The sequence below is a fragment of the Nicotiana tabacum genome, chromosome 1 (assembly GCF_000715075.1).
Source record: "Nicotiana tabacum cultivar K326 chromosome 1, ASM71507v2, whole genome shotgun sequence".
NCBI classification, from domain to species: Eukaryota; Viridiplantae; Streptophyta; class Magnoliopsida; order Solanales; family Solanaceae; genus Nicotiana; species Nicotiana tabacum.
Genome location: NC_134080.1, coordinates 55167227 through 55177310, shown reverse-complemented (window position 1 = coordinate 55177310; position 10084 = coordinate 55167227). Strand labels below are relative to the sequence as shown.

General features: G+C 35.5%; 1 protein-coding gene across 1 annotated transcript; it reads right to left on the bottom strand.

Moving 5' to 3' along the window:
* Window positions 1-1588: 1588 nt before the first annotated feature.
* On the bottom strand, window positions 1589-9138 carry LOC107783010 (glycine dehydrogenase (decarboxylating), mitochondrial). Its single transcript, XM_016603969.2, has 15 exons — window positions 7511-9138; window positions 6940-7185; window positions 6768-6845; window positions 6582-6682; window positions 6307-6502; window positions 6090-6215; window positions 5411-5596; window positions 5220-5333; window positions 4495-4647; window positions 4173-4361; window positions 3944-4021; window positions 3699-3824; window positions 3498-3596; window positions 3268-3385; window positions 1589-1899 (listed from the first exon to the last, which is right to left on the bottom strand). Exons 1-15 carry the CDS (start codon window positions 8744-8746, stop codon window positions 1805-1807), a joined length of 3141 nt encoding a protein of 1046 aa, XP_016459455.2. The 5' UTR covers window positions 8747-9138; the 3' UTR covers window positions 1589-1804.
* Window positions 9139-10084: the final 946 nt, after the last annotated feature.

Here is a 10084-nt window from a genome sequence, read left to right as displayed (position 1 = left end):
CTTAGCCCTATGTTTTATAAAATAAAATCAAAAAGATAAAACGTTTCCTGTTATCTTTTCCTTGATATTAAATAAAGATATTGTGGCCAAGCATGGTTTAATTTTTTGTAGTCACCCAAAAGCTTTACACTATAGTCAAATATGAGGTTCTTCAACTCTTTTTTCTCCAAAAGTCGTGTGCGTTCGGCCACAACACCAGACAAACAAGGAGAAGAAACCTAATGAATTCCTTACTAGGGTAATAATTACACAACCTAGTAATTATTCAGTTGTGTAATTACGACGACCTTTTTGTTTGCCATAGTGTAATTACAATGTAATTACAAGTTTACTATTTGATTGCACAAGTGTAATTACACAGTTAGATTAAATTTTAAATAAAGTAATTATCAAAACTTAAAAGTTAATATAATAAATATATGCCTATAAATTTTTATAAGTATAAATGATATTATATTTGGTATTTAAGATGTATATTTTTCGTGAATATACATTAATAAGTAATCATATATTTATAACCAATAATTGTAAAAATAATTTTTATATATTTTTTAAATTAATAATATTTAGTTTAGATACTTACAAAAACTAAAAATATATGTTTTTTTGAAAGAACATCATGGAATTCATATTCGATAAATAAATTAATATTTATAAATATAATGCCATAACATTATTCAAATGTTTGACAAAATTGATCTATCAATTCTAATTAAAAAATGAACAACATGCAATGTGAGCCAATACTACTAAAACAAGTAAATTGGAACCATAAAATATAACACAATTTCAAAATCCAAAAAAAAAATTGTTTAGCATATGTCAAATTCCAACATAATAATAATTTCCACTATAACTTTAGATTAGGAAACATAAGTTTATAACCACATTTAACAATGAAATTTTACTTTAATTGCATCACTCATTATATGACAAGTTTGTCAATGACTCATTATCTATAATATTAGGAGGTGTAGTTTCAAAAAATAGAATAATAAAATAAATAAAAAATAAAATATAAGCAATTACATGAAATAACAAAAAGTAAAGGAAAAGAAATAAAAGATAAATAATGTACAATGAAAAATATATTTTAAAATTTTAAAAGAAATTAAAAGTAAAAATAAAATTAAAATAATTAAAATAATAGAAATAAAAAAGTTATAAAGAAAATAAATTAAAACAAAAATTAAAAGGAAAGAAAATAAAAAGCAACCTTGTAATTACAAGGTGTAATTACCACCGATTCCCACTCAATTCCATGCTAACCAAGTAATTACTTGGCCAAACAAACATGTCAAACTGTGTAACTACACCCAATTACATCCAAATCCAATTCCTAGGTGACTTTCCAAACAGGCTCTAAAGAAAGAAGAAACTTTTCCCTGGCTCGTTCACCGATATGTACCTGATTCCGTTGTGTGAAAGTATTTGATACGGGTACACCAATTTTATTTTTTTTGCTTGCTAATTTTTAGTATATTTTGACATTTCACACGATGTACCAACAGTCTCATCACATCAATTAGGCACAGGTGTGTCAAGACAAATGAAGGATCCGCGCAACACAGGTCATGAAAGAGACATATTGGAAGAAAGATAGAGGGAGAGCGGAATTGATAATTATAACAAGTGAGCTGGAATCATCAACACATGTTAATGTAGCAGCTATTCATCAAAATGGCAAGAAGATGAAAGTCATCAGCTACCATCAAGTATATGAATATGAAACTTGTATGTACAACAAGATGGGAAGAGGATGTAATTTCATGTTTTGTAAAAAGGAACTTCTGAACACTGAGGCTTAAGCATTTGCTGCAGCTTCTTCTTCCACCATTTGTGATACTGGAAGAAGGGTGCAGATGAGGTTGCGATCTCCATACACATTGTCCACTCGTGCTGGTAAATACAATCACAAGTAAAATTATTGTCAAAATCAAGATATAATAGCAGCTCTTACTAAATATGACAAGGGAAAAACGAAAAGTTAGGTAATTATAAACCATAGAAAAGGCAGTATTGCAATCTATAGTGCAATAAACGCAAGAACAGTAGATTTCAGCAGATTCATAGAGCTTTTCTCAATCATCACATTGGTTCTATTCATGTGCACTTGCGAATTTCCTTTTCCAAGGTTTATAGCAGTTTCACTACATTCATGACGACAACAGCTCCAATATGTGCCAATAAAACAGATTTTTCATTTCAAGTACACAAGATAAGTTGAAGATGTTTCTTAGGGCAGTTTTATAGTAACAGGACATGTTGAGGGCAAGTGCCCTACATGTCCTTGGCCGCTAATTAGTCCAGAAGACGTGATTATCTAGGTTGATTACTTGAAAACTGACAAGTCTTCAAATGAAGTTCCTATGAATTCAATAACGGAAAAAAGAAAACGTTGTGCATGTAGGCTATATTCCTCGGACTCGGGTGTTGGTATCCTGACACAAGTGCAGATATAGAGGTTGATTCTTCATCACATAATAGGATTCAGGGGTATGATCCTAGTGCAGATATGGGTGTTAGGATACGGCCAATAAGTATATATTACGACATATAAGGTATATATCTCGATTAATTAAAGCTATTGAACTAAAACTAATAAACTTTAATTCTTTATAAACACCTAATAAGAGATACAAAGGAGGTAAAACTTCAAGATTTCTCTCATTATATATATATATATATATATGCGCAAAAGGTGCGCTCTCCATATACAAAAATGCTCTATAAACAACAAAATACAAAGTGGCAAAATCTACGCACCACAGATGTGGTCAAAGCACCCAAGGTAGGTTGACCTAGTCCAGTATGGATCACCCACACCATACCCAAGTCGTGTTGACACTGGTAAGGCAAAGATTTTGAAGGAGCAACATAGCATGTAGGTATAGATTGGATGTTAAGACTTTAAATATTAGGGCATAATTTCAGTACTGATTGCTAGTATATTTTGAAACTTCCGAAAATGTGTTGACCAGTAAAATAAAACTCAGCACTAATGCTGAAAAGTATATGTTTTACCTCTATATTTCAATGTATCACTTAATAGGAGGGGAATCTTAGTAGGTTGGCTACCCGAACTTTCACTTTGTTGGTGATGGTTCAATTCCCCACCTTGTAATCCCTTCCCCATTTTCCCCTTCCCCTACCCCCTATTAGTAAACAAAATGTAACACTTAATAGGAGAAAAGTCAGATACTTCAGAATTTAGCTAATGTTAAGTTTGTAGGACAAAAGTTGGAGTAATATAGAGATGATAAAGACCTGTTGTTGGCCAGAATTTGGCATTCCTTAGCCAGGGAGCAGGGAATGCAGCATATTCCCGAGAATATGGTTTCACCCATGCATCTGCCATGAGCATTGATGGTGGATGAGGAGCCCCCTGCAACACAAAGTCCCGATTAATATCTCCTGATTTATGCAACCGTACAAAAAAAAAACATTTTTGTTTAAAACTAATCTACAAAAAGAAAAAAAAAAGACCACATATTTACCTTAAGAACATTGTTGTTAATATCAGCATTCCCTTTCTCAATCTGAGCGATTTCTTCTCTGATGGAGATGAGTGCATCACAAAACCTGTCTAGTTCCGCCTGCATTGATTTACAACTACTTCAGACCACCAAAGTAAAACTATACTGTGTGTAATAGTGACTTTTTTTCTGTATCAATGAATATGCATCCTTATTTTATACCTTGCTTTCACTTTCAGTAGGTTCAATCATAAGTGTACCAGGAACTGGCCAAGACATTGTAGGTCCATGGAATCCATAGTCTATAAGACGTTTAGCAACATCTTCAGGTTCTATTCCAGCAGTACTCTGAAAGGCCAAGACTCCAATAGATTTAGTACACTAACAACAAAAGCAAAAAAAAAAAAAAAAAAGAAAGAAAAGAAAAGAAAAAAAGAGTGAATTGCAAATGATTCAAAGAAGTACACCTTAAAGCCCCTCAGGTCAATGATAAACTCGTGGGCACATGTTCCATTGACACCTCGGAAGAGAACTGGGTAATGCTTCTGTTGATCAAAAGCAGAAAATATGATCAGCGGAGTTAGAATACTCAATTGGACACTTATGATGAATTAAGACGGGCATAGCAATGTCCGAGAAAACAGAAAAGCAGAAAATTCAACTCAAATAGAAAATGAGAAATAAAAGAAGAAAGACCTCCAAACGCTTAGCCATGTAGTTCGCATTCAGGATAGCTATCTTTGATGCATCTGTAAGTCCCTTAGACCCCATCATTGCAATGTAGGTATATGAAATCGGCAAAATAAGTGCTGAACCCCAGGGTGCAGCAGAAATAGTACCAAGTGGCTCACTCTTGTCGGGGGATGGGATCCCTCCAGTTGGAACCTTCAGAAGAATCACACTGATTAAGTTACCAAGCTCACAACTAAACTAGGAAGATATAAAAAAAATCCCAAGCCGAGGAATTGACAAAGAGAGCTTTATGTGGTGAAGTAACTGATGTTGATCGAGGACATACCACAGGGTGTGATGGCAAAAATGGTGCAAGGTGCTTCTTCACACCAATGGGGCCCATTCCAGGACCTCCTCCACCATGAGGAATGCAGAATGTCTTATGTAGATTCAGATGACAAACATCAGCACCGATAAAGCCGGGACTTGTAAGACCTACCTGTAAGAAGAAAATACAGCAATGAATGAAACAAATTGTACAAATCACTTGCAACCAGCCAACAACAAAGTCGTATAGTTAATAGCTGAGTCAAAACTTGAATTTTGATAATGTATTGAGGAGCAATAGAAAAAAGGTAGCATAAATAAGTTAAAGAAGCAGATATGGTATTGCCTAGAAAGTTCTATTGATCACAGCCAAGCTCCTCATAAAACCTTTAACCAAGGTAAGTGATAGAGAAAGAGAGAGCTTTAGACTTAACCACACAGGACGTAGTATGACTTCACCAAAGTCAGAGCAGACAGCACATAACACTATCTGACGCATCATGTGAGATAACTACTTAAATCATCCAGGAGTAAAGAAGAAGAAGAAAAGGATAGGAAGGAAATTTGAGGTTCGTTGCCTAATCCAAAGACATCACCTCATCTCTTAAGATATCAGGTCTGACTACATAATTTGTTGAGAAAGAAATTTATATAGATATAATGGTATTACCACTAAACTGACTCAATGACAAGTAAAATCTACAAGAATTAAAATGATGTTAGGAGTTGAGATGAGGTAATTACCTGAGCATTCATGTTAGCTCCATCCATGTACACCTGACCACCATTGTCATGGATTATCTTACATATCTCATCGATTCCTTCCTCATAGACTCCATGTGTTGATGGGTATGTAACCTGAAATTTATATAATAAGATTTAAGGAAGTACAAATAATACATAAAGGTGTCAGAAAGTAGTAGCACATGATTTACCATGAGAGCAGCAAGGTTATCCTTATTTGCCTCAGCAGCCTTCCTCAACTCTTCGATATTAATGTTTCCTTTTGCATCAGTTCCAACAGCAACAATTTTCATCCCACACATAGCAGCACTTGCAGGATTTGTTCCATGAGCTGACACAGGAATGATGCACACATTGCGGTGATGGTCACCCCTCGCCTGCAGCAAAACTCAAAATTCAGTTACACTAGCAGCAAGCTTTATAGAGAATTAATAGCTAATGATGAAAACAAGGAGAAGAGTCGGAGCACCAAAAGCTAACCTTCCAATTCTATGGCCATTAGCATACCTATATGGCAAATCAAGTGTCCTCGGATGATTAAAATTCTATTAGTCTTCTACAACTACATGAAGGACAATAGATGCGAAGTAGTAACTAGATAGATGAAGGATCGTAGATGCCAAGTAGTAACTAGATGGAAGCAAGATCTTCACAAAGAATGGGGTTTCATCAGGTGATTTCCCTAGTATTTGAAAGCAGAAAATAGTAAAATCAAGCAAAGCAGTTTCGTGCCATTTGACTATTAAGAGGTTATACAAATATAATCTTAACTAAGTCCATTGCGAACCTTACTCTTGAAGTACTAGCTAAGTATTAAGAGAGCTCAACCAAAGCCGAAAGCAAACTATTCATTTAAATTGTGTCAAGTACCATATGATAGGCAAGAATAACCATCAGCCCAGCATATTCTCCAGCAGCACCAGCATTAGGCTGCAAGGAGAAGGAATCAAAACCTGTAATTGTACACAATAGGTCACCCAAATCTTTGAACATTTCCTGCAAAAGAAAGCATGTAACAGTCTTGATTAGTTCTTCTGTTTCTGCATTTTAATTAGCAAAAACAGCAATGCATCTAAGCAGTAACAACCTGATAACCAGCGGCCTGTTCAGTGGGCGCAAAAGGGTGGATATTTGTGAAGTTAGGCCATGTCACTGGCATCATCTCTGTTGTGGCATTCAATTTCATTGTGCAGGATCCCAAAGGAATCATGCTATGGCACAGGGAAAGGTCCTTCGATTGCAGCTTATGAAGGTATCTCAGCAACTCGTGCTCAGTATGGTACCTGAATCATCATTGTAAAAGTTAAACTAGCAGTAATCGTACAGTACAAAGATGGTCAAAACCATTGACGGAGGCCTTACGAGTTGAATATTTGGTGAGTCAAATATGGAGTCTCCCTTACAAGTCCAGAAGGAATCAGATTCTCGACTTCTTGGGCAATTGATTGAGCAGTGAACGTGACCTATTAACGGGATCAAAGATAAGAATACACTATGTAGGCATTGAGTTGCTACCAGCAGCATGGATAAGGAAGTAATGATACTCACTGGCTTTCCCAAGGCAAATACTTTAAATAGATTGTCCACGTCTTCTAAGGTAGTAGTTTCATCAAAAGCTACAGTTATCTGGAAAAAAAATGCAGTTTTACTTAATTATAACATAAATTTAGGACTATCTATAAGTTTGAAAACAGAAACAAGAAAAACTAGCTAGACTTACAGTATTGCTGTCCACAACCCTCAAGTTAATTTCATTCTTGTAAGCAACATCAGCAATTGCTTTTGCATCAGCACACTTAACCTTCACAGTGTCAAAGAATGGAAGATCCTGAACTTCTACCGTTCCTAGCTTTTTGAGCCCAGCAGCAAGTGTTCCGGCAAGACCATGAACACGTTGGGCAATGGTTTTTAGCCCCTCCGGTCCATGATAGACTGCATACATGGCAGCCATGTTCGCAAGCAAGGCCTACATAAGAAATGTACAATATCATAAACCACTGCAAGAAAATAAGTAGCATAGCGTGTGCATCAGAGCATTCCAATGCACAAATGAGAGACAGATACTTTCTTGCAAGAAAAACAAACTAGTTAGTTGTTTCTTGTTACTCCCTACCGCTCATGTCTATACAACACATCGCATACAAGCAGAAAAGTAAACATTTTTCAAACCGCTTAAAATTCTTACTAATACATTATAAGAATGTTGCATAACAGAGAATCTAGGAGGATAAATATCGGTATGGCATACATATTTTTTGAAACAGTTGATGAAACATTAGTTCAGTCAGTACCTGTGCTGTACAAATGTTGCTTGTAGCCTTGTCTCTGCGGATGTGCTGTTCCCTGGTTTGCATTGCCATACGCAGAGCAGGTTTCCCTGAAGAATCAACACTGACACCAATGATTCTTCCGGGCATCATTCTCTTGTATTCTTGAGAAGTTGCCAAGAAAGCCGCATGAGGGCCTCCATAACCCATAGGCACTCCAAACCTCTGAGCAGAACCAACAACAATATCTGCTCCAAATTCACCAGGAGGTTTCAACATTGTCAATGCCAAAAGATCCGATGCCATAACAACCTTCACTCCATGAGCATGTGCATTCTTAATAAACTCCCCATAGTCCAAGATTTCACCTTCAGTTCCCGGATACTGAACTAATACCCCACAAACATCACCAGATTTATAATCAATGTCCTTAAGATCAACAGTCTCTACCTTAATCCCAAATCCATCAGCTCTAGTCTTACAAATATCGATAGTCTGAGGGTGACAATTGCTAGCAATAAGGAAAGTTTTCTTTTTCCCCTTGAAAATATTATTACACATGGCCATAGCCTCAGCTGCCGCGGTCCCTTCATCTAGTAAAGATGCATTGGACATTGGCAAACCAGTAAGATCTGTAATCATGGTCTGATAATTCAGCAGGGACTCGAGACGTCCCTGCGAAATCTCAGCCTGATAAGGAGTATACTGAGTATACCAAGCAGGATTCTCCATAATATTCCTCAAAATAACAGGTGGTACAAAAGTGTTATAATATCCCATCCCAATATATGACTTGAAAACCTTATTCATTGAGGCTAATTTGGACATGTGCTCAATCATTTGTGCCTCAGTTAATCCCTCATCAAACTTAGAAAACTTCATGGATTCAATACGGATAGATTGAGGGACAGTGGCATCAATAAGGGAATCAAGGCTTGAAAACCCACAAAACTCAGCCATTTGGGTTTGTTCTTGTGGGGTGGCTGAGTTGTGTCGCCTTGGGAAAGTATCACTTGGCTTCAATGCCTCAACAGATATTGATCTAACATGTTGTTGTTGCCTATTGAAATTCCCAACTTTTCCATGCAACATATTGTTACCATTTCTAGCCTGAAATGTGTAAGGTGATAATGAAGAAACATACCTTGAAGGTCTGTATAATGCTGCAGATGATGGGATTTCATTGGCACGGCTCTGTTTTGAGTCTGAAACCAAACGTTTCAGAATTGCCCTGTTTGCCAATTTTCTAGCACGCTCCATTTTCTTGGCCCCAAAAAAAGAAGAAACTAATCTTGGTTTTCAAGATTTGAACACCCCCTAAAAGGGATGAAAGATAAAAGAAAAGTATACAAAGTTTTAAGCTTTGGTTTTTCACTATATATATAAGGGTAGGCTCTCCTTTGTGTATGAAATCTGATGTTTATTTATGGTTTTTCATGAGATGAACAAAAAGTGGGTGGTGGTAATGGGTTGTTGAGATTGAGGATACGCTGTCTTTACACAAGGTGCTATTTTTATATTTGTGTTTAATTATTAATCTGCCCCCATATTATTTTTTTTATAAATTTATTGGGGAATACCAATTTTCAGATCTGGTGGTGGTGGGTGAAGAGTGAAGTGACACTAGGCACCAATTTGGAGGAAAAAGACACAAGATTTTTGGTTCTGTTGGATCTTGTTTTTCTATTAGCCAGTAGTTTATTTCTTTTTTTCTTTTTTCGACGTGGATCTGATGAATAAAGAAAAGATAGTCCGTGCACAATGTATCGTGAAAATAGTATGGACTAGCCAAATTTTAAATTAATGCAAAATTATTGAAAAATAACTATTATTTTATGCGGAGATAAAATCTGAACAAAAATACTCTAACTAAAACATGAAAAGTTCCAGCATAATATGCTGGATTATGGAGCTCCTGCGTATAAACTTCCAGTATATTATGTTGAAATTTATGCTTGAATCTTATATATAAAAAATTCGAACTCCAGTATATTATAATGGAATTTTTTCAGATTTTTAATTGTGTTTTTGTTCAGATTTTATCTTTACATGAAAAATGGCTAAATTTTGATTACTATTAAAATTGTGGCTATTTTCAATTACCAGTTATAAATCAGGTTATTTTTTATCCCCCAAAAGCATCCTGCATTCTATGCGGAGAAATGTTATAGGAGACAATTTTAATGTTGCTCCAAGTCACCCCTTCATGGTTACAATGAATAATGAGGGAAAAAGAAAATAAGAAGTAAAAGTTTAGGTACTTTTGGGAGGTGGAATTCGTATGGAAGGGAATGAATGGAGGTGGATTGAATTTCAATGGATGAAATTGAAAGTTTTTTTAATTATTTTTTTGGAAATTGGTGTAGTACAATGAAACGAAAGCCTGAAATTGTCTTGGATTTTTTTAACAACAATTTGGAAGATTTTGATGGTTTGGATTGGATTCTTTCTGGGTTGGCAAAATATTTAACACTTGTTGCTTATCTTGATCTATCACCTTACAATTTTCACACTTGAAGCCAAAATCATATTACCTTTTTCCCAAATATATGGGAGATGTGTGTGGAAGTAAATATTAACACATGGACGGTCACTCTT